Here is a 22,954-nt window from a genome sequence, read left to right as displayed (position 1 = left end):
ATTTGTTGGGGAACTTATTAATATAACCGCTAGTTAACTTTGTAGAAAGGAAATAAATTTAATGCGCACTTGTATTAGCATTTTCAGGCTTCCCAGATAACAATAGAGAGCGATTACGTTGACCTCTCTGAAGGTTATGTTGTATTAGTCTATAAAGTACTGAAAGATTTCAGCAATTGTCAAGTCTAGCATATAGCGGTTAGTATTGTAATGCATTCGCAGATAGCGGATTCTATTAACTAATCACTCTATTAACTATCAAAGGGAAAATTAAGTAGCTCGGGCAACGAGCTTTGTAAATGTAATTATAACAGGAGAAAGAGAAATTGAGTTTCAAGGAGCATTGAACGGCGGAAATGATAGATTGAGGATAAGACTCCTGTTGCTAACAATTTTAATGCATTATCCTTTGGAGTTAAAGCACTTCTTGTGAAATATTGAAACTAATGTCCTCGCTCTAAGCTAATCTGATGGAGTCGAATTCCTATGGACCCGTAACTCGTGCAGCACTGGTAAACTTCCTGGATTGCCTCGTTTATTTCCGAGCCTGCTATAGAAATGTGCTGAATTAACTTAATGAAGTTTTAAGGCACTCTCCGACCCAACATTTGCACTCCCGCATCTCTCAGACGACTTCCCTATCCCCCTTCCCTAATGTTCTACACTCCCAGGGGTGTGGTACATGACTACTGAGGGTAGACATGCTTAGTTGTAATGTGGTTTCCATTGGCATCCAGATAGACAGTGGTGAAGTGTGGATACTGATCCATCTTGCTAGGATGCTGGGTTTCACTAAGGTCTGGGTTAACAAGCAATATATACATAGAAGAGTAACTTACGTCATAATAGCCGTCGTAGCATTGGCAGGTATATCGGCCTTTTCTACAGCTTTGACAAAATCGTCTTGTATAGCTTGTGAGAGTAGGTATCGCTTCCACGTATCGGTCTCGGTCGTATACTGGACGTTGATGCGCCGTCCACTTTTCACGATCGTCTTGATACCAGTACTGCTAACTATCCTGCCGGCCATCTTGGAGGTTGTATATAACGTGGAATAAGGGTTGAGTATGAGTGAATACGTGGATGATTGGTTGATAGGGATTATAGGTCAGTTGATAGGTGTCACTGCATGAGCAAGAACGGCTTTAAGTAGATAGGAAAGACACCTGGTTTAGCGCTGCGGTGGATCAGGTAGCAGGTATATACCTCCTAAAAGGTGGCTGAGGCGCCTATGGGGGACGATTTGGGGATCCACACCCAACCAGTCACTCTGAGCTGCCTCTCCCTAAAACTGTAGATAAGAAACTTCTGGGAGTCTAATAGTCCGGTAACCTCCTTCCTCTAATTCCTATTTTTGGTAGTTATGGCGTTTCGAAAATGCTCAAAAGTAGGTTGATCGTGTGGAATAGGCCTCAAGTGGAACGTGCGCTTGCTGATTAATCTCTGCAACATAACGCTTCTGTACATCTGTACACCACACCTTAGCCGCCGACACCGTAACCGCCGACACCTTACTGCGAGCCCCATTTAAGACGAATTGTCCATCGCTTAACCCTTGATGATTGTTTCCATCGTGCTTTCCCAGTTGACCGGTTTCTTCTTCGATGCTTTTCAATTGTCTTGGCCGCAGTTCACCCTTCCGTCGGCTTAGCTATCGTACAAGCATCAGAATGGCATCTACCATAGTGGGTAGATCCGGTCGCGTGTACGTTCAAGGCGAGGTGCTGCAGCATCATCGTGAAGACCAGAAGCTGAGCATTTTTAAAGCTGAGTACGTTTTAAACCCCATGCCCTTCTCACAGCTCAGCCATATCTCTAACCACTCTCATTTAGGTCCGGGGATGAGTCATTTGTCCTTAAACGCGTATCTAAGCCGTTCTACGACCAGTCCCTCCGCCTCGCAGCCGAGTTTGCAGGTTCCCGTCGCCTTCGAATGCACGTCGATTGCAACCAAGAGGAATGCATTCTAGTCTATCCCTATTTCAGAAGCACCCTACTTGCTTTGATAAAGGAAGATCCAGACTTTCCTCTGGCGGGACAGAAGACAATATTGCGACATGTAGGAGAGGCCATACAAGAACTCCATGCCAAAGACTGGATACACATTGGTATAATCTCCGTAATGCTTGATATTCAGAATCCTTAACTAATCATTTTGCTTGGTAGATGTGAAGCCTGATAACATCCTGGTCAATTGGACTTCCGATAAAGAGGGTGATAAAACAGTCACCAATGTAGCCCTCGGCGATTTTGACATCGCTTTCAAGTTAGACAGTGGAGCCTCACTTCGGACCCCTTATGCAATCGGAAATGTCATGTGGCGAAGCCCAGAAGGACAGACGGGAAGCGGCGTGACAAAGGCGTCAGACGTGTATTCGTTTGGATTAGTGGTAAGCGAATCACGTTCATGCCTTAGAATTCACGCTAAACTCTCTTTATAGTGCATATATGCGTCTGGGGGTGGGAGTTTCCTGCTCTTGAACAATTACCAGGAGCTTTTAAAGCATGGGATAAAGCTGGAACAAGAGATTATAACTCGACACTTTACCTTCTTTGGGCCAGTGCCCGAAGGACTCCTTAAGCAGGTCAACGACGAGGATTGGTGTAACGCTCTGAAAGGGGCGTCAGCAATGGCTGAGGAGACAGTCAAGGAACAGCCTGAACTAAGATTCGAGCAGTGGGGGGAGGGCCTGGGTCCCGCGGCACTGGACATGATATCTGGAATGACGAATCTAGACCCGATGGCTAGATCTACCATAGACCAAGTCTTGACCCATCGATGGTGGCAGGAGGATGACTTGGATAGCTGTTGATAGCGGCTGCACTGCCAGGGTGCATGCCGTTATCAACTCGCTGCAGTGTCCGAGGCATGAAACTAGTTTCATTATGTATCCTGTTATGGGGTTCGCAGGAACTCACTTGAGTTGAATTCGATTGATAGCACGATGTAAATTAAGCAGCATGTAGCATGGTGTATGGTAGCCGTAAGTCCTAATCTCCACTAATATATCATGTAATAGCCAAACCCGCAAGAGGTCATCGAATAGCTGCCTAAGCTGTTTCGCAGAAGCAGTAGTCGTCTCCAAAAGACAGGAAAGTTAACACGTTGTAACTGGCGAGTAGAATCTGCTACAAAGAATTCATAGCTTTATACCGTAGGTGGCTGAACAGCAGGGCGCAGTTCGGAATCTGTTTCAGCTATTAACTGTCGTCGATACGCCACATCGACTAAGCTTACCCTTGCAGACGAGCACCACGCCACACCCAACGCGGGGTTTGATCGAGACTAATCACGAGGCGAAACGACAACGATTACGACGTCGTATCCTTGATACTTGTTGTTTCCCGACCCCCGCTGCGATGCATGAAGGATCAAACCAATACATTGACAATGCGTTGACGGATTAAGCATTTTAGACATCCGTTAGGACGTCATAGATTATAGCGCGACCGGCGGAAATCACAACGCCACAAGAGTCCCCCATCTTGGTAATTGGGACGGGACGTGCCCGCATCTCATCTCCAGCCACGATCGTAGAGGATCTAGACGCGGAAAAATTTGTTGGAGGACGGCAGCATTTCGGTAGCTTTCGTGGAGGCTGCGCACACACCTTCATGTCACTGCTGCCGTGCTGTGATACAAGCATGGATGCCGAGCGTAGGTATTATACGCTAGCCGGATGGAAGCTGGAGTTAATTTCTTGTCAACGAATGGTTGGTAGTAATCTGGAGACTAATGCGGGTAAACAGTCCTTTTGCTAGTGACGACTTTTGGCCCCCAAATGGGGGCCGGGGGCCGTGTCACCATGGTTGCTTCATAGGCAGCGTGTAGCCTTGGACCGGGTTCTGTAACTTTTCGTCAGCCATTTGCTTTCTTTCCTTGCGGTGCAGTGACATCGGAGCGAAGTGTAATTTTCACAACGATCACGATGCACTTGTCACCCCTTAGCCTGGCCCTTGTCTTGCTCGCTCGAACGACCCTCGCACAGTCTGGCTTGTGCTTCTGGCCAAATGGCACAGTGCTTCCCGATGAACGAAATTACAACGAGTACCAACCTTGCACATCCGGTCCGTCAAGGGTTTGTTGCGGCACCAACCGACCCAATCCAGCTGGCGGTGATCCGGGCAAAGGCTTTACGGCAGACGAATGCCTACCCAATGGTCTCTGTCAAAACCGCGTTACAACGAATGGTGTCGGGAAGACATCGTACGTGAAGCTAGAAAACTTGTACGCAGTTGAAAAGTGCTGACTTGAAGCTAGTTGGTGGATAGACTTTTGCGCCGATAGTGATCCTAACAGTAGCAACTGCCTCCACGTATGCGACCAATCGAGAAATAGTTTTGGAAACACGCCCTTGACACCGTGTACGGGACGAGCGGATAGCGATCGGTGGTGTTGTGGTGGTGACAACGCCTGCTGTACAAGTAATGTTGGGGTTGTGAAATTAGCACAGGTCCTGGGCGGTGCACTTTCGTCGAGTGTCGTGAGCTCAGCGACTTCGAGAGCGACTTCGAGAGCTTCTTCAGCCGCTTCATCGGCCTCAGCGGCTGCAAGTTCAGCGTCGGCCTCAGCGTCAACGTCAGGTACAGGAGCATCTGCCACAACTACTTCAGCGACACCCGAACAAACCAAGAAGAAGTCTGGGCTTTCTGGAGGCGCAATTGCTGGCATTGTCATCGGTGCTATCGCTGGCCTAGCATTGCTCGCAGCTGCCATTTTCTTCGCTCGAAGAGCCGCGATATATAAGAAAAAGGCAGCAACTACAGGGACACCGAACTACGTGGAAGCCCCAGCGACAGCAGGGTCATCGAGCTATGTGGAAGCCCCGGCGAATAACTACCCGCCGCAGTACCCAGGTCAAGGATACACCGGGCCCGGATCGGAGAAGTACGCAGGGCAAAACCAGCATGCTCAAGGGTTTGCCCATCTTGCCGAGCTGCCTCCTGCGCCACCGAGTGAACTCCCTTCAGGCGATTACCCGGCATCAGCACCGCATCTTCCACATAAGTAAGAGATCTGTGAGTTGGATTGTGTCCTAGAAACGTTTGGATGGACTGGGCATTGGCAAGCCTGTTACGGCTTAGTATTCTTCGTTGAACGCTTTAGATATGTGTAAGAGAAATGTAATTCTTCCTCGGCAGAGGATCTTTTGTTACGTGTGTTTGTCATTCAACACCATTAGCAGCAATCAGCCCACGTCGAAGGCCATTTCCCCGAACGGCATCCGAGGTGCGAACCATGGGTGCGTCCCGTCGAGCGAGCTGGAAGAGGAAGTAGAATGAGGGGGTCAATATAGCCTGGCCACTCTTTGCTCAAACGATTCCCTCGTTTACAAGAGGGGAAGATGCAAAATGGCTCTTGGCGAGTGTCCAGGTGGTGTGGTCCAACGTATTCAGTACGTCGAGTGCTATGCGACCAGCAAATATGGTAATAATATGGACAAGGGGCCACTTTTCAGCGGGATTCTCTGTCGTCCATAGGTCGATGCACGAACGCGTGGAGGGCGGCGCGGTGGTGGAGGGGCATAAGCGAAGGCAAAGCAATGCTCCCACGCTGCAGCCAAGTTGACGCGATATGGCGAGAGGGCGAGGATGAAGCGGGAATACTCGTGAAGATGTGGAGCAGAGGGCGAAAAGGGGAGCGCAATTGGTGGCTCGGTGGTGAAAGAGGGAAAGGATCATTAACGTTGGCAGGGCTGCAGGCCACCATGACGTTGGTTGGGACTATTCCCGCCCAGATTCGAGCATCCACACAGTCTCGACTGCACGGCAATGAGCAGACTTTTCCCAGTTGCATGCCCCATGCTCCACAGCTAGCCGCATACCCATAGTTTGCGGGCCATCCCATATTCCACCATCATGTCCTCGTATCGTGAAAGAAAGCTGCTCTCGCTGCTCTGCCGTTGCTGGTTGCTGGTCGCGCCCTGAACCCCCCTCCCCATTCCGCGTCCCTCTAGCTCTCCCGCTGCCGCTATCTACCAACAAATTTGGCCGCCTGCTCCATCTCGCAGCTCCTCCTCCTGAGCATGTTGCCATTGCACCTTGAGTAGCAGGATACGCATACTCTTCTGAGTCGGGCCGCCATGGCTCCGCGCCTGTTTTCTCGCGACTCGAGCTCCCTCGAGCACCAGCTGCCCTTCACAGGCGACGCCGTCCACGACGCCGACTTCGCACACGATCAATCGCAGGCAGAGCAGGGAGCCCAAACCCTCCCGCGCCGGATAAGAGCCCAGTCTCTCGCCTCTGGCACGCTCCCTGGATCGTATACGCGCAATCCCGTCCGGTCTTTCGCACACCAGACGTCCCATGGCTTTGCAGGTGCGCAGCAGGATTATTTATCCACGGGCAATCACTGATGACTCCATAGAAACCCCCCAGTACGCATCGCAAGGCGTCCGCGAGAGGAGCTCCCAATTGGCCTCGTACGCACTCGATTCCGAAGAATACCAAGACCGCCCGCAACGACACAGCTTTGCAGAGGCGGATACCGTGTCAGGCAGACATGCTGGTCTACTATCCGAATACCACGGAGGACGAGCATCGCCAGACTCGGCCCTCTGGACGGATACAATAGAAGAAGACAGCGAAGCAGAAACACCTGAGACGACTATCGGACCTCAGCACGCAGATAGGAGCTTCTTCAGCCCAAAGCTGGGGGTAGACAAGGCGCAGCGTCGCGACTCACACGAGGGGTCACCAAGCTCAGAAGTACCAGATGTAGTCGTTCAGGATACAGAGCGGACGCCTCTGCTGCCTGCACCAAGACTGTCACGCTTAGACCCACAGTCTAAGCAGAAACCCATGCTCAGCCAGTCGTCGCATTCATCGACTTCTTCAACCCTACCTCTTCGCATAAAAGAGACCTTCACATCCGGCCGAGAACATGTGCTTGGCCTCGGTAGATCCCTAGCAAATCCAAAGAACTACTCCAAGGATGCTCTCGTTTCCGGCGCCCTCGGAAGCGTTCAGATCATATCTGCTGTGTTCCTAGGCTTACTTCTGAACTTGTTGGATGCACTTTCGTATGGTTACATCCTCTTCCCTCTCGGATCGCCAATCTTTAGTCAGACGGGCCCGGATGGCATCTCCATCTTTTTCGTGAGCTGCATTGTTTCGCAGCTCTGCTATTCCCTTGGGCTCTCAGTCTTCAAAGGCGGCGTTGGATCTGAAATGATCGAAGTTGTACCCTTCTTCCACAAGATGGCATATTCGATCATGGGCCAAATGGAAGACAAGCCCCCAGAGGCCGTCATCGCTACCACAATCGTCGCGTATTGTCTGAGCTCAATTCTCACCGGCCTCATCTTCTTAGCCCTCGGCGGCTTCAAACTTGGCAACCTGGTCAGTTTCTTTCCTAGACACATTCTCATTGGATGCATTGGTGGAGTAGGCTTCTTCCTTGTTGTCACTGGTATCGAGGTATCAGCGCGTATCGAGGGTAACCTCAACTATGATCTCGCGACTCTGCACAAGCTCTTTTCTTCCGACACTTGGTATCTATGGATCCTTCCGCTTAGTCTTGCTATCATCATTATGGTACTACAACGATTGGTAAAGCACCCGTCAGTGAGCCCATACCTGTTACCAGCTTTCTTCATCACTGTTTTCGCTACCTTTTACCTTATCGTGAAGGGTATCTTGCACAAGGACTTGGAGCCTGTTCGCAACGCTGGATGGATTTTTGAGCAACCAGAGGCCGGCGTCAAGTTTTACCGGTTCTATTCATACTTCAGTAAGTGCCCCACTCGCCTGCCATGAGATGGGGATATGCTAATGTTTCTCTAGAGTTTGGCAGCATCGACGTATCAGCTTTGGCTAGTACCATACCGACCATGTTTGCGCTATCCTTCTTCGGCATCATCCATGTGCCTATCAATGTTCCAGCCTTGGGTGCTGCGGTCAAAGAAGACAGCCTAGATGTTAATCGAGAGCTGATAGCCCACGGCATTTCGAATACATTGTCTGGCTTTTTCGGTAGTATTCAGGTATGTTAAGCCTATCCTAAGTATATCATCGGAATAGCTAACACGATAGTAGAACTACTTGGTCTATGCGAACAGTGTAATGTTCATTGCCAATGGCGGCAACAGTCGGGTCGCCGGCGTGTTGCTTGCATTTGCAACGACTGCAGTGTGGATAGCCGGTCCCGCTATGATAGGCTATATTCCAATTTGTCTAGTCGGCGCTCTCATCTTTCTCCTTGGTATCGATCTCATGAAAGAGGCCCTATGGGATACATGGGGCAAGTGCCACAAGCTTGAGTATCTGACCATTCTTGCCATTGTCCTTATCATGGGCGTCCATGACTTCGTTGTTGGTATTTTCGTCGGTATCGTCCTAGCCTGCGTCAGCTACGTGGTACAGAGCTCACGTCATCCTGCCATTCGGGCGTCCTACAGCGGCGTGGTCGCCGAGTCAACTGTTCGACGGCCGCCAGCCGATACCCGCTACCTGAATAAGGTACGAGGCCAAGTCCGCGTCATCAAACTCGGTGGTTTCCTTTTCTTCGGAACGATTGTATCTGTCGAAGAGTACATGCGGTCTTTGATCGAGGACGACAACTATGAGAAACATCCCATTGGCTTCATCATTGTCGATTTTATGCATGTCAATGCTGTGGACTTCTCCAGCTCGGAAGGTTTCCAGCGTATCAACCGCATCTTGAATCGCAAAAATGTCAAGATGGTTCTCTCGGGTGTGTCATTCGCAAACGATGTCGGTCAAGCTCTTCAGAACGTCGGGTTACTGGATGAAGAGGAGGGCGATGATGATTGCCCGCCGCCACAGGTTTTCGAAGACCTGAATACAGCGCTCGAGTCTTGCGAAAATGAGCTCTTGGAAGTGTTCCACAGGCACTGCAATATGCAGACATCGAGGAGTCAACACAACACACCACCGATGACTATTTCCAAAGGTCTATCTGTGAACGGCCAAACAGCTACAGGCGGCTCGCCTACCTCATCCTTCGGCGCCAGCTCGCTGAATCCCGTTTTCGCGTCGCCCCGTCGTGGTGCCCGCCTCGTTGCCGCGCGCTCTACGATGCGTGAGACGGGCGATGACACTCTCTCAATACCCGACAACTCGTCTCAGAGTCACACACCCTCAGTGCAATCGACGCCATCAAGATGGAAGAACTTTGCCCAACCACTCAAAATCATCCTCCAAACCTTCGAAGACGTCTCCTCCAAAAACGAGGATTTCTGGCACGTCCTCGCACCCTACTTTGAGCGCAAAGAATACCCCGCTGGTGCACTTCTCTACTCGCGCGGCGACGACCCGGACGGCTTCTACATCCTCGAAAAGGGTCGCTTTCGTACGGAATACGAGCTCGACCAAGGCAGCTTCTTCGAAGTCATCCTACCTGGCACAACGTGTGGCGAGCTGCCCTTCTTCAGCGAAACGGATCGCACGGGCACGGTGGCAGTGGAAAACGATAGTGTAGCATGGTTGCTTACGAGGGAGAAGTTCAATGAGCTTGAGAAGAAAGACCAGGAGGCTGCGAGAGAGTTATTGAAGGTCGGGTTGAAGTTGACCAAGGAGAGGATGGATGCTATTACGAGTTACGTGCTTGTAACTGCTTCATAGCGCGGTGAGTTGTTATTAGTTCTTGTCGTTATTTTGTGCCCGTCCGTCTGCATAAGTATACTCTAGTCTCTGTGGAGGAGGAGTAGAACCAGAGAGTATTTCGTTGTATAGCATAGCGCGTTGGATTTCTGTCCTGATCAGGGTTCGAGATTTTGTTGCACCCTTTAAGTTTCTAAATCATCCCTTAATCAATGTCCTGTGGGTAGGCATTTTGTTCGTTCATTAATGCTGCCTCGCACAACTGGTGAATGTCACAGGGTAAGTTTCGGTCGGGCAGACCGTAGAAAGACAATTGCGTTTTCCGATGGGTATGTGCGCCTATCTGTACTCTATCAGCAATTCGTTGTAGCTTCGGCGCGGGACACCTGTATGGTTAGCAGGCAGGCACAATCCTTCGCTGGGATGGTTTCCAAGAATGGGGGTTAGTCCCGTTCATGCACAACTAGGTGCTTTGAACAGGGATTCTTAGCGGTGGAAATGAGCCGCGGACGCGACCACTAGGCCATACATGTCTATGGCTCCTCACAAACATGAGCTTTCATCCTCAACTGCCCACGCATCGTTGTTCGTTGAGCTGCCCACGCCGGTAACAACATGGCAGTTCTTGCAGGTATCGTGGCTCTACTTGTTGCCACTCCGGCATTCGCTATAGATGCAGCTGTTACTAGCTTATATGGCGGTGAAGCAATCGCATGCTCGAAGTTGAAGTTTCGATACCCTCAGTACACATTTTTCCCCGGCACATCAGGCTACGCATACGAAACACGAACATGTACGTTTGAGCAATACCGGTCGAATCATGTGCTAACGGCTTGCAGCTTACTGGTCGGCGACAACCTTCAGCTCACCAGCGTGTGTCTTTGTCCCACAAGACGTTCAGCAGGTTTCCTATGCGGTCACCACAATAACTCTCACCCTGTCCAAATTTGCCGTCCGGGGTGGCGGTCACATGCCGATTCCTGGATATAATGGAATCGACGGTTCCGGCATACTTCTGTCGTCTTCGAACCTTACTGCGTTGTCCCTCTCCCCAGATAAATCCACCGTATCTGTTGGCCCAGGAAATCGTTGGAGAGACGTTTATGGCTATCTTAAGCCATCGGACCTCGCAGCTGTTGGAGGCCGCGTGGGTCATGTGGGTGTCCCTGGCTTGCTGCTTGGTGGAGGTATATCGTTCTACTCCTCCCAGTACGGCTTCGCGTCTGACAATGTTGTCAAGTACCAGGTTCGTGACTTTGATTGCGTCCCAGTATGATGAACTGATAAAGTACGTAGTGTGTCTTGTCCAGCGGTCTCGTTGTGGAGGCAACGGCGACTAATGCCTACTCCGATCTCTTTTGGGCTCTGAGAGGCGGTGGAAACTCATTTTGCATCGTTACCCGATTCGACCTGAAGACAGTACCATCTAGCAAAGTCTGGATTGGTATCGCGCAATTCGGCCAGTCGCAAGCAGCAGGCCATCTGGATGGGGTTTATAACTTCGGAAAATACGGCGCCCCTTCGGATCCAAAAGCCGCCATTATTCCCACTGTTCTAACCTTCCCTGCCTCGAACCTTACAATCTACGTAGCAGCGAAGTTTTACGACTCCCAGACAGACAGTCCAAACGCCTTCGAGAACTTTACTGCCCCAAAACTCACACCCGTAGCTGAATCTTACTCGTTACAGCCGTTGTCAGATTATGTCGCTTCGACAGATGCCTTGCAGCCTCTTGGTCTACGTCAAGAATTCCGCACCCTATCGTCTATAGTGCACCGAGACGCCGTTCAAATCATCCACGATACCTTCCTCTCCGGCGTAAACTTGAAGCTATCAACCGTCAAAAATCTTCAAGCTTCCTTCACCTTCCAGCCAGTGACCAAGGACTTTCTCTCTCACAGCGCCAAAACTGGAGGCAATCCGCAAGGCATCGACATAACCAAGGCGCCGTATTTTTGGATAGTAGAGAACTGGACATGGACTGAAGCTAGTGATGATACACTCGTGCGCACCGCTGCCGATCAAATCACCGCAGACATCAATCAATTGCTTCAGGCGCGTTCTTTTAACGCTCAGTACCTATACATGAATGATGCAGGGAAGGGCCAGCCAGTCTTCCAGAGTTATCCTGCTGCCAACCTGAGGAAGTTGAAGGCAATCCGTACCAAGTACGATCCTTTCAAGATCTACACGAACTTGCTGCCTGGAGGATGGAAAGTGGACAATGCATAAGCGAGCAAGTTTTAATTTACGACGTCATGTTGTAGATGTATAAGCGTCTTATGATGCGCCAATATAATGTTTTTTCCATCGAGAAAACCTGCCCCCATGGATCACTGCGGAAGTGGGTGCCGATGTGCCTCTACCTTACTTCAGATTGATAAGGCGGTGAAAGCAGACGCGTAACTGTGCCGCCTGTGAGCCGTTCGTGAGCCGTGTCTCCAAATAAACGGCCCAGCCGAGCGACTAGCGCTCTAAGTTCCGAACGGACGACTACGGCACAAGGCGCACCAATAGGATTTACTCCGCTACGAGATCTTTCTGAAAGATTTAGGCTTGTGAAGATAGTACTGTTAAGTAAGATGTAGCGGCAACGTGGCTGCAAGGTATAGGATCCGCCACCTGCCGATTGTAGACGACGCCCGACCGTGCTTGTATGAGGTACGTCTAGCGCAAACTCTAAAAAAGCATCGATAGCTACAGCAGCCAACGGAAGGATCCCCGTGGAAAGGATCTCGCAAAGCCCTACATCATCTGTAAGATTGCGTGTCCCGTTCGTGTGGGTTCTGGAATGCTGGGTCTTGGGCTTCTGATGATTAATGTGAGAGATACAGGAAACGTGTAGTGGCATCGAGTGAATGAGCACGGCTATGCAAGATTGGGGGATGGGGGCCCGTTTCTCGAGAGCGTAATGGCGGCATAGGAAAGCAATTTGATAAGGCATGGCATGTTTTGATTTTAGTATATACCGTCGTGTAGTGCTGCGCTGAAATTTACGGCATCATATGCCTCTTGTTCAAGGTTTTGCAACTGTCTTACACGATGACACTGAACTACACAGAGCTCATGGTAATCTTTCTGTCACGCCTTGGTCTGACATATCTAATCACGCATAGATACTCATATGGGTTCTCTGGGGCGTCTCATTCACTTTAACAGGATTGAGAGGATTTCTGAGATGGCATTCTCAGCGCAGGCTCTACGCAGATGATCACTTCGTGATATTCGGGTTCATGTCACTAACTGGCCTAACCGCCGTCATCACTTGCGTTCTGCCACACTTCTTTCTTGCTGGAGAGTACTCAAAGGCGGTCACAAAGAACCCGCTTACGCCGCTACCACTACCGCAAGATGAATTCGTCGAAAGGACTCGAACCTCATTGAAACTCATGTTCAGTCAGATGCTATTGTTTTGGACCACTTTATGGGCGGGTAAGAAAGCCGTGACTACTCAACGAGTAGACTTGCATTACTGACAAATCCTCAGCCAAATTCTCCATCCTTTTCTTCTTCCGACGTCTCGTGAAAGGCTTACCTGCATACATCAAAGCATGGTGGGCCTGTTTTGTCTTAGTCCTCCTGCTTTACCTTGCGTCGATGGCATCTAACTTTCTGACATGCTACCCTTTGACGAGATACTGGAGCGCGAGTATGTCAATTTACACCATCAAATATTTTGGACACGCTGACAAATAATCACAGCTGGATGTAGCGCCCCAGGCGATCTTCGACGAGCCGACAACTCGATCAAGTTCGCAACCAGCGCCGACGTGGTCGCCGACGCGGCTATCATGATCCTCCCGCTCAATCTGCTCCGTAAACTGCAAGTGTCGCCACAACAAAAGTTCGGACTCGCCGTTATCTTCTCGCTCGGCACTATAATCATCGCGTTCGCTTTCGCACGGCTTGTACAGGTCACGAAAGCCACCTCGAATCCCGACCCAACGTCCATCGCCGACGGACCCGTGCTATTGAGCATGTGGAGCCACATAGAATCGTCTGTGTCTATCATCGTAGCCACACTCCCGGCATTCAGATACCTGCTCAACAGTAGGGCTGGAAGAACGACACCCGGTCCGTCGGGACCTCAAGTCTACGGTACTTCGCAGAGGAGTGGATCAGGCGTGAAGAGCAAAGCGAAACGTGCCTTGAGTGGAAACAGGTGGAGCCATGACCCCGTCATGAGGCTGCCGAGCAACGAAAGAGGAAGGAAGGAAAGCAACGATTGGGGTAGTGAGACTGAGTTGAGGCCTATGGCTGGCGTTAGGAAGCAAGTCGACTTTACGGTTATACGAAGTTGAACTTACCGCAGTGGGGATCACAGCTCTATAAGGGTCTATAAGACTCTTCGGGATATTTGCTATGATAGTCTCGTGTACGTGGTTTGAGCAAGTTGTAGTATTGTCAAATCTTAAGTTGCTGTACTTTGCCATTAGTGGGTTTCGGCCTAGCCCCGACGCATCTCGTGGTCTACCAATCCTATAGGTGTGTGTTGATCTGACACGACATCTTAGTCTTCGTTTCGTGCGGCCAGTAGAGGCAGCACCGTTTGACGAAGTCGTGCGAAGGCATACCACACCAGTAGCGCGAGAAACGTTTGCACAAGAATAGCGAATCGGAACACGCCGATTCCTAGACTCTGAACAACGGCGCCGATAGCGAAAGGAAGGAAAGCACCTCCAACTTGACCAAGCGACGCGACGAAAGAGACGGCTGCAACATGTAGCTCTCCTGGCAACAGACGTGTCAAGACAACGACGCCAGAAGGGAACAATGGCCCCATGAAAAAACCTAATAGTGTCATCAGAGCCACAGAGACGGCTGCCGATGACAATACCGCGAACAGTACCTCGATACCTAAGGCGAAGATGAAATACAAGCCCGTTGCTCGTCGCACACCCATCCCGTCTGTCGCAAACCCTAAAATAAGACGTCCAAAGGCCATTCCCACCCAATACCCAGACGAAGAGAGTCCAGCGATGTAAGGCGTCGCCCCACGATTTCGTAACATGAACGACACTATCCAGCCAGAAATGGCAGTCTCGGTGCCCACATATGTGAGGAAGTACGCCGCGCAGAGCCAGGTGGCGGGGTACCTGAAGATAGCTTTGGTGCTGATCTTACTGGTGTGTGTTAGCCTGAACTGTTTGGTCTGGTGGTAGGCTGATGCAGTCTCGTTCCGGAATGCAGAGACAAGCACCACAAACTCCAGGAAGGATGCCCCGGCCTAATGACTCATCAGCACAACTCTTGCCATCAGATATCTAAATCCACGTATTCGAGCCTTACCAAAACGTAGTACCAAACCCACCATGCCCTCCGCTGCGTGGTGATAACCGTAACTAGGAAGGGACCTGCTGCCCCCCCAAGAGAGTAGGACCCGTGTAAAAGACCAGAGATGGTATTCGCTTTCGGCATGGTCGCCGCCCACGCGCACCAACTTCCATCCAGCAACCCTGTCCCCAATCCCTGGATAGCGAACGCACACAGGACGACTCCAAAAGAGTCCCAATGTGCAGCAACAATACCTGTAGCTACAAGCTGCAAGAGCGGACCCACGACAGCGACCCCCCGTTGGCCAAAGCGGTCATGAACAGTGTCGCTACATTGCGCTGCAATGACGTAGCCAATTGGTCCAGCAAGGAAAATGAGGGAGACGTGTAGGTCGGTGAGGTTGTAATGGTGCGAAAGTAGAGGGAGAACGGCGCCGATTGAAGAGTTGAAGAGACCGAGTGTGGAGAATGAATACATTGCCGCTGCAATTTTGAAGGCAAGGCGTCCGTCCATTTTCGACAATGTTGAGGGTTGCAAGATATTGTTTCTACCGAGGATAGAAGCCGCTTGCGCATTGTCGTTTGCGTCTTCATTGAGTACGGGACTGGGGTGTTCATCAAGGAGAGGGGAGGTTTCATTCCGCGTTGGAAGGGATGTCATGGTATTGACACCGTTGCGCGTTGGTATGCGCAAGTTGAGGGGAGACAACAAGGGTACGGAGTGGTCACGGCCTCATTATGCGTGACTAAGCTTGTATAAACAGCACTTTTGTTCGTGCTATCCTTTCTGTTGCGCTTACGTCCAGGTCGAGGTTGGGTACTTGGTGGATTAAGAGGTCAATGCAGCCGAGGCTTGTAACAGGCCAAGCGATGACATCATACCAAGGCTTATCAGCCGATAAGCCACTCTACCTAATAAGCTACCTTAATATTAAAATAAACTAAATACAACTTCTTTAAACCGCAATATATCTACTACTAATAATCTAATTTTAAATATAATTATAGCAATTAATTTATAAAATTTTAAAAAATAATTTTTATACTGCGCAGCTGTAAAAATATTTAGTATTAATTAAACTACTTTAGCACGCTAATACTAAGGAAAAACGCAATTAAATATAAAAGAAGCTTAATAATAAATATATTTTAATTTATAATAAGAATTAAAACTTGTGCAGTATATATAAAGTTTATTTAAATATAAGCTTGCACTTACAAAAGTTATAATAAAAAATTTTACCTTTAAAGTTTTAAAATAAAAAATTTCTAATATATAAATTTTATAATTTCTAAAAAGATATTGCGATATTTTTATTTTTAAATATACTACTAAAATTAATTATAAACGGCTTTTTGCTAATACTAAGCATAGCTATAAATTATACTTTAACTTTTTTTATTTAAAAATTTAAGAGTATAACGTTAACGCGCGCTACATCTATAATATAAATAAAAAAAATTTTTTTATTAGTATTATTTTATGCTTTAAATAGGTCTTTTTAAAGCAATTTTAAAAGTAAAAATAAATTATAGCAGCTTTATAAAATAGCAATTAAAAGTAAATAATAATTTTAGTATATATTTGTGCAAATAAAAGCGCAGTAAATTTAAGTATAATTTTTAAAAAAAAAAAAAAACTTTGCAATGCTTAGTTACGCGACATAAAAGTTAAAAAATATTAAATTTTTTTTATAATAAGTTTTTTTAAATAGTTTAATAATAATATTAGTTTAGCCTAGCTTAAATAAGTTTTTAATTAGTGTACAAAAAGTAAGGCGTAAGCAAGTTATAAAATTTTTATTTTTAATAGCTATAACAGCTACTTTACTACTAATTTTATAAACTTTTGCAATACTAATAAGATCTTTTTAATAGTATTTTTTTTTTATTTAATTTATAGCTTATAACTTCTAAATATAGTGCTTTTTTTACTTTTTTTAACTGCTTATTTAACTAAGCTTGCGTACTACTTTTATTACAGCTAAAGCCTTATTTTTATAAATAAAAGTAACTTTTTCTTATTATTTTAAGCTACTTATAATATTATATTTATTTTTATAAATATATAAAAAGTGTTTAAAGCTATAAGCGTTAAACTACTTAATACTAATATTATACTATAATAATTTAAAACATAACTACAATAAAAAGATTAAAAATTAATAAATAAAAAAAATAGTAATAGAAATACTTAGAACTAGCTCTACAATTTATTTAAAATTACTATAAAAAATAAAATAAAAGTTAAAGCTAAATAGTTAGGCTTTATACTACATTCCTTTTAAGTATAAAATAAGCTTTTTTACTATAAAAATAAAAGTTTCCGCAACGCGCTTTTAACTAAAAAAAAGTATAAAAGTAAAAGTAAACTTTTAAATTTTTAATAGCGCAAAAAGTTTTATAGCGCTATAGTATTTTAAAGTTTAAAAACTATTTAAAAAGCTTACGCGCGCAATATAGTAAAATAATATAAAAATAAAGCTAAATAATTTTAAAAAAAAGAAATAAAAGAGCTAAAAGCAGCAGCAATATTATATAAAAAAAAAATTATAAAAAAAGTAAAAGTAGTGCAGTTGCTTGCTAAAAAGCGCGCTACAGAAAAGCGTATAATAGTAGCTTAAAAACAAGCTACTGCGCGCGCGCAAAAGTAACAGGAAAAAAAAACTATAATTTTATAAAAATTTTATAATAAAGTAAATAAATATAAGTAAATAATTTTATATTTTGCAAATTTAAATATAGTAAAGCATTATTATATTATAGATGCTAAAAGTAGTAGTTTAGATGTATTATAACTATTGCTGCTTTTGCTTAAAACTACTGCGCGCAGCCGCTAAATTAACTTTTTATAAAAATTTAAATAGTATAAATTAATTGCAAGCTTTTGTTTACTAATACTTTAAAAAATTTTATAATAATAACTTTTATTAGTAGCTTTATAACCTTATTTTTACGGATGGCTGACTTTAGTTGAGGTAGCTCATCGGGTGGAGTAGCTCATCGGCTGATAAGCCTCGGTAATAGTTTTGCAACTTGTATTTGGTATGCAAGGCTGTGTCGTGTCGCTACCTACACACAGCTTGGAGTGGAAACATTTTCTCTCACTCCCAAATTACAATCTGCCATGTGACTTTCTTCTTCTTCAACATCTTCATCACCCCACTGGGCAGTAAATTCTTGTCGACAATACTGAGCGCGCCAAACTGATGCTTCAGCTCTTCAGCATACAGATGCATGATCCATTTGTCCTCACTACTAAAACTGTACCAATCAATTCCATGACTATGCAACAGCTCATCGAACCAAGGTTTTAGGTCGTTCGCGAGATGCACGTCTTCCACTCTGGGCTTGAGATTGAGCTCAGCATATGCACACAAGAACTCATTGGAGTATGCCTCGCGATACGCAGTGTACTCTTCAAAGGAGACGAAGGGCTCTGATTGGATGGGGGTATGCTTTGAAGACTCGCCAAGACCTTTGCGGAGTCGACGTTGCTTGTCGGAGTCGGAGAGAGCAGCAAAAGCTTCGGATGCGTCCTTGTATGCACGTTTCTCCTTTTTGCGGAACTGGGCGATACGACTAAGTGGGCTTTTGAGGACTTGGTCCTTGACTCCGAAGAATGGGATGAACGGGTTCTTTACACCCAGACCACCAAAATCTTCCGGCAGGAAGAAGAACGAATCTGGGACTTTGGCGACATCGAAGCGCTCATGGATCTGCTCGCGTAGATAATTAGTTACACTACCACTGTGTGCTTGGAAGAGCTGGCGTTGCATGTTGGCGTGTGTTTCTAGAATAGCATCGACGTGTGCCTGACCAAAGCAGTTGGCTGGCTTGCCGAATGTGTCCTGGAAGAATCTGCCCATGCAAGCATTCCACGTTTGGATCCAGGAGATGATACTGCTGCACTGGCCAAGTTGCTTCTGAAGCTGCCTGACGTGGGCTGTGACTTGTTTCTGATCGATAGCCCACTCGCCTTCGTCGGTCAATTGCAACATGCCCATGCACACAGGTCCTTTGGGGAACTTTGTGAGTAGGTTACCGTCCTTTTCAGTATCGCAAAGGTAGACGGAGCCTGTCTTACTTGTATTGATATCAAGTCCCAGCACTTTTACGAAGTCCTGGATGGCCTCCCACGCATTCGCGCATTGTGAAGGCTCACCAGACAGGAAGAGATCATCGTGAAAGCGAATCAAAGTCATTCCGGACAGACGATTGACCGCAACGTCCATACAGAAAAGGACGCATTCACCGAATAGTGTCTCGAAGGCATCTGTGATCGGGATACCACGCTTCCGGGTGCGCACGTCCTCGCCAGGTGTTGCTGTCATCCTTAGCGGTGCTTCAGCGTACTTTTTGAAAAGTGAGATCCAATCCTCAGGCACGCCCCAAAAACGAAGAACAGCGAAGAGCGTAGTGTGCGGAAGGCCGGTGGCGTACCACTGAAGATCCGATTGTACGACAGCTACTTGGCCATGTAGCGAGCGACGGGTGATCACATCCGTGGCAAGCTGACGCAGGAACATTTGCCGCATACCAAGGCCAGTCTTCGTTTCGTCTGCGGCAGCTTCAGCATCCTTGTCTTCTCCGTATGGATCACCGCCTTCAGTCAGCGAGCAAGGCAAGGCGGACAAGAAGAACGTATCGCAGAAGTTCTTATCTAGTTTCCCAACGACACCAGAAGTGGGATGAAAACCCATAAAGTAATAGTGCCTTCCCTTTTCTTCTTCGGTCATTTTCTTAGGGCCGCGCCAAAACCTTTTGTCGTTTGGCAAGGTGCCGAAGACGGACTTGAGATGGCCGCACCAGCTTACGGCGATATAGTGGAGGAAGATGGCCTGCAGAATATCCATATCCATCATGATCCTATACTTGCCGGTGATTTGGCGGCGTGGCTCGTAGTACATGCCTTCATCGGCCTGCCACGACCAGTTGTCAAGGTCGGCAAACCGTAGATTGAGCACATCCGCAATCTCGTCCAGGACGACTTCGTTGGTGGTGAACTCAGAGAGAGTGTTCTTAGCATCATCGTTAAGAAGATTATTGCCTAGCAGCGCCTTGATGCACTGCTTGAGGATCTCGCTGTCAAATGGGGTAGCCCGTTCTTTAAGCTTACGAGCGAATGCAACATTTGCTTTTCGGATGGCTTCCAGAAGGCTCGTGCCATGGTCATCCTGGAAGAAGTCGCTTAAGTAGGTATCGATCTCAACCTCGTCTGTCTCACGAGGCGTGAAGACAACGCTCGCAAATTTGTTTTTGAGCTTCTGGAGATCGTACTTCGGAACGTGCTCGAACGAGCCATCTAGCTCCTCTTCCTTTCGCTCGGACTGTTCCAGTGGTTTACTACTCGCATCCGTCCATTCGCTGAGTAGGCGATAGTAAAGATCTGCGTAGTCGAAGCGTTGACTTTCCTGGTCCACTTTTTGACGAAAGTTGCGGTAGAAACCCTGGATAATACCGGAAGAGACGGAAGGATCCCGATATGATTGTTCCAGGTATCGAGCTACGTTACGAGCGTGCTCAGTACGGTCATCATCAACGTAGGAGACGCCCTTGTTGCTGGAGGACAACTCTTTAAATCCGGATAGCATCACTTCAAGCCGAGCGCGATCATCGGAGGCGGCAGCAACCGACTCTAGGAGTTTTGCCTTGCTGGCTTCGAAGGTTTTGCGGCGCCTTTCCTGCTCACGCCTTTTGGTGGATGTGATAGCCTGAAGCGTCTGCGACAGGAAGTTGGATTCAGACGCCATGATACTTGAATTGGAGAAACGAGCAGGTGGAGTGAAGGATCCGCGAAGTTGAAAATAACAGCACAGGATGATTACACAACGCGAAGTTGACGCGATGCCACGAGCACTGATTTATAGGATTGAGGGCACGTGTTCGCCAAAAGTCCTGTGCTAGGGACTAATGTCCACAAGCATATACGATCGTCTAGGCTCACCGGTGAGGGGTCAAAAGTTACTGTATAGGCAGCAATGTCCATTCGAGAAAGCTGGTCCGTTCGTGAGCTGGAAAGTGGTCCTGACAGCGCAATGCTATGCTCATAACTGGATTATGGTGCAGGAGATGTTTTACTCCATCGGGTGAACTACGTACCTGTCCAGTAAGCACACACGTACGGATGCGATCGACAGTATCGCAGTTTCCGCCTTGTCCACATTGGAAGGCATGGATTGCTCTGTGAAAAGGAAGGATTGCTAAGCCCACCTAAATATCCTAAGCATATCCGATCCAACAATACGGATGCGCTGGTTGCGCAAGATGTGTATTCGGAGAGTTAAACAGCTGGGGAGGATTGTGGGGTCGGGGCAGAATGTTTCCTGTTTTGGGTAGCGTGTAGGGGTTGGACGTAAGCTTACGAGACATGACTCGAGCAGATGCGGGCGAATTGGAAACTCAAGTACGAAATAGAATAGATGTTCATGATGGCAGAGATCCCGGGAAGTGCGCATTTCCGTACTGGAGGCCTTGCTATGGGAATCACACACAGTGTTCAAGATGATAGAAGCTCCCTCTCCCTCTCTGGGTGAGTTGCTATGGCTTTAGACTATCTTTCATACAAAAATAGTGAAATGATAAGTGTACACCAGAAAGCAGTATCAACAAGTTCAAGCTAGATAAGCTTGATATGTACAATGCTAGTAATCATGAGTCGTATTGTAGAGATGACGTGAGAAGGACTCAGAACTACGTTTGGCTTGATATCCTTTCCCGACATAACTCGTATCAAAATAATTGGGTGATCGCTTCGTTCTTTGCACATCGCTTCCGCACCTTATACCGCGCGTTGTGTTTGGGGAGGTCTACTTCGGAGATATATGCTGAGCTGGCAGCTCTTGCGGCGTTATTTCTGTTGGCACACCTAATTCATGTGGCGGCGGCGGACTTCCAGCATATTGTTGTGAGACGTGCGGATCGTACGGTCCAAGAGGATACGACTGCGGGTATTGGCCGTGTTGAACGAAGGGTTGCGGTTTCTGCTCGTTGGCCCGGTACGGGCTAGTAGCAAAATACTCGGCCTGTGGTAAGTAGCCTGGGCTTTGCTGATACGATGTGTGCGGACCAATGAGAGGGGCGGCCTGGTACGCTGCCGCTTCTCTCCTCTTCCTGTCCCGGCGCATAATCCAGAAGATGGCGAAGGCTATTGCTCCTAGTACAGCTATACCGCCGACTACACCTCCTGCTATCGCGCCTACAGGTGTGCTGCTACCGCCGTTATTTGATGGAAGGGTCGAGGCCAATGGAGGGGCCGTGGATGTAGCGGTCGGAGGAGAGTTGTCCGAGGCCGTCGTCCGCGCATCGGACGTTGGGCGAGTGATCGAGGCCGAGATAAGTGCTATGGGTGTCAGGCACGGTTCGCATCATGGAGGTCACAATACGTACTGGGCTGTGGAGGCTCCTTCGCGTAGAAAAGATGTCCTGTAAGCGGCGCCGTGTCGCACCAGTACCAGCTTTGTCCTCCTTGTTTTGCGCTTAATGTGGGAAGCAGTACGTGGTTACTGCAGTAACTGCTCGATGCTCCTCCAGTTGCGCCGCTGATCCCACTAGGCAACGTCAGTACAAGGCGCTGTTCGAAGCTTCGAGTTGTTTCGCGTACCAGTATGAGGAAGTGCCCGCGGCTATCATGTACCCGCTCGAACAGCTCGTATACATGATGCAACTTGACGATACTGCGCATCTTCGCAAGTAGTTGCCCGACGAGGTGTAGGTTATTGTGTCCGCGTCGAAGACCCATGGCGCATCTTCCGCTTGTTAGCGCTTCTACGTTCTTCGTCGCGATACAGCTGGAAGCGCACATATCGTCTGCCCGACAGTCTGCCCATCTGAGTACCATCCTAAAGTCTGTTTGTTGTCTCGAGGTAGAATTGCGGCTGGCGTAATAACCGGGTCAGGTGCTGGAGCAGGGCCGGCTCCTACTCTGGCGATTCCTATTGACGCCAGTAACGCGGCGCTCTTGGCTAGGAATCTCATCGTTAGGAGTCGCAACCAAGAAAGCGATCGTGAAGAGCGTTGAGCCTCCCAGCGCAGTAGCGGACTGCGGATCGTGCATCAAAAGGCAGGGCAGACACGACGCAACGCGCCTCAGCCGCACGCTCGTATTTCGTCTTGAT

The 22,954-nt window shown here is 47.9% G+C and overlaps 9 protein-coding genes across 9 annotated transcripts; 5 read left to right on the top strand and 4 right to left on the bottom strand.

Moving 5' to 3' along the window:
• Positions 1 to 241: 241 nt before the first annotated feature.
• K460DRAFT_320927 (uncharacterized protein) lies at positions 242 to 1,357 on the bottom strand. Its single transcript, XM_040930461.1, has 2 exons — positions 840 to 1,357; positions 242 to 792 (listed from the first exon to the last, which is right to left on the bottom strand). The coding sequence occupies exons 1-2, from the start codon at positions 1,028 to 1,030 to the stop codon at positions 687 to 689; spliced, it is 297 nt and encodes a 98-aa protein (XP_040783209.1). The 5' UTR covers positions 1,031 to 1,357; the 3' UTR covers positions 242 to 686.
• Positions 1,358 to 1,476: 119 nt separating this feature from the next.
• On the top strand, positions 1,477 to 3,037 carry K460DRAFT_370615 (kinase-like protein). The gene is made up of 4 exons (XM_040934199.1): positions 1,477 to 1,771; positions 1,834 to 2,108; positions 2,167 to 2,390; positions 2,442 to 3,037. Exons 1-4 carry the CDS (start codon positions 1,671 to 1,673, stop codon positions 2,811 to 2,813), a joined length of 972 nt encoding a protein of 323 aa, XP_040783208.1. The 5' UTR covers positions 1,477 to 1,670; the 3' UTR covers positions 2,814 to 3,037.
• An 892-nt stretch (positions 3,038 to 3,929) lies between these two features.
• K460DRAFT_359226 (uncharacterized protein) lies at positions 3,930 to 5,012 on the top strand (the record flags this gene model as incomplete). Its single annotated transcript, XM_040932183.1, has 2 exons — positions 3,930 to 4,207; positions 4,262 to 5,012. The coding sequence occupies 2 exons, from the start codon at positions 3,930 to 3,932 to the stop codon at positions 5,010 to 5,012; spliced, it is 1,029 nt and encodes a 342-aa protein (XP_040783207.1).
• A 1,071-nt stretch (positions 5,013 to 6,083) lies between these two features.
• Positions 6,084 to 9,585, top strand: K460DRAFT_380451 (sulfate transporter family protein-like protein; the record flags this gene model as incomplete). Its single annotated transcript, XM_040935262.1, has 4 exons — positions 6,084 to 6,318; positions 6,368 to 7,732; positions 7,786 to 7,985; positions 8,038 to 9,585. The coding sequence occupies 4 exons, from the start codon at positions 6,084 to 6,086 to the stop codon at positions 9,583 to 9,585; spliced, it is 3,348 nt and encodes a 1,115-aa protein (XP_040783206.1).
• A 594-nt stretch (positions 9,586 to 10,179) lies between these two features.
• K460DRAFT_295593 (FAD-binding domain-containing protein) lies at positions 10,180 to 11,796 on the top strand (the record flags this gene model as incomplete). The annotated part of the gene is made up of 3 exons (XM_040929576.1): positions 10,180 to 10,357; positions 10,404 to 10,810; positions 10,861 to 11,796. 3 exons carry the CDS (start codon positions 10,180 to 10,182, stop codon positions 11,794 to 11,796), a joined length of 1,521 nt encoding a protein of 506 aa, XP_040783205.1.
• Positions 11,797 to 12,615: 819 nt separating this feature from the next.
• K460DRAFT_320915 (uncharacterized protein) lies at positions 12,616 to 13,811 on the top strand (the record flags this gene model as incomplete). Its single annotated transcript, XM_040930460.1, has 4 exons — positions 12,616 to 12,633; positions 12,681 to 12,996; positions 13,052 to 13,213; positions 13,267 to 13,811. Coding segments are annotated over exons 1-4 (1,026 nt in total), but the record flags the coding sequence as incomplete, so codon positions are not given.
• Positions 13,812 to 14,074: 263 nt separating this feature from the next.
• Positions 14,075 to 15,351, bottom strand: K460DRAFT_295767 (MFS transporter-like protein; the record flags this gene model as incomplete). Its single annotated transcript, XM_040929585.1, has 2 exons — positions 14,075 to 14,791; positions 14,854 to 15,351. The coding sequence occupies 2 exons, from the start codon at positions 15,349 to 15,351 to the stop codon at positions 14,075 to 14,077; spliced, it is 1,215 nt and encodes a 404-aa protein (XP_040783203.1).
• A 2,550-nt stretch (positions 15,352 to 17,901) lies between these two features.
• Positions 17,902 to 20,720, bottom strand: K460DRAFT_320907 (uncharacterized protein). Its single transcript, XM_040930459.1, has one exon. It carries the CDS (start codon positions 20,588 to 20,590, stop codon positions 17,942 to 17,944), a length of 2,649 nt encoding a protein of 882 aa, XP_040783202.1. The 5' UTR covers positions 20,591 to 20,720; the 3' UTR covers positions 17,902 to 17,941.
• Positions 20,721 to 21,271: 551 nt separating this feature from the next.
• On the bottom strand, positions 21,272 to 22,583 carry K460DRAFT_370611 (uncharacterized protein). The gene is made up of 3 exons (XM_040934198.1): positions 22,441 to 22,583; positions 22,227 to 22,387; positions 21,272 to 22,179 (listed from the first exon to the last, which is right to left on the bottom strand). The coding sequence occupies exons 1-3, from the start codon at positions 22,494 to 22,496 to the stop codon at positions 21,647 to 21,649; spliced, it is 750 nt and encodes a 249-aa protein (XP_040783201.1). The 5' UTR covers positions 22,497 to 22,583; the 3' UTR covers positions 21,272 to 21,646.
• Between the last annotated feature and the right edge of the window lie 371 nt (positions 22,584 to 22,954).

Source organism: Cucurbitaria berberidis (assembly GCF_010015615.1).
Source record: "Cucurbitaria berberidis CBS 394.84 unplaced genomic scaffold K460scaffold_6, whole genome shotgun sequence".
Classification (NCBI taxonomy): Eukaryota; Fungi; Ascomycota; class Dothideomycetes; order Pleosporales; family Cucurbitariaceae; genus Cucurbitaria; species Cucurbitaria berberidis.
The sequence above is the reverse complement of the archived record's forward strand: the minus strand, read 5'-3'. Positions and strand labels throughout refer to the sequence as shown.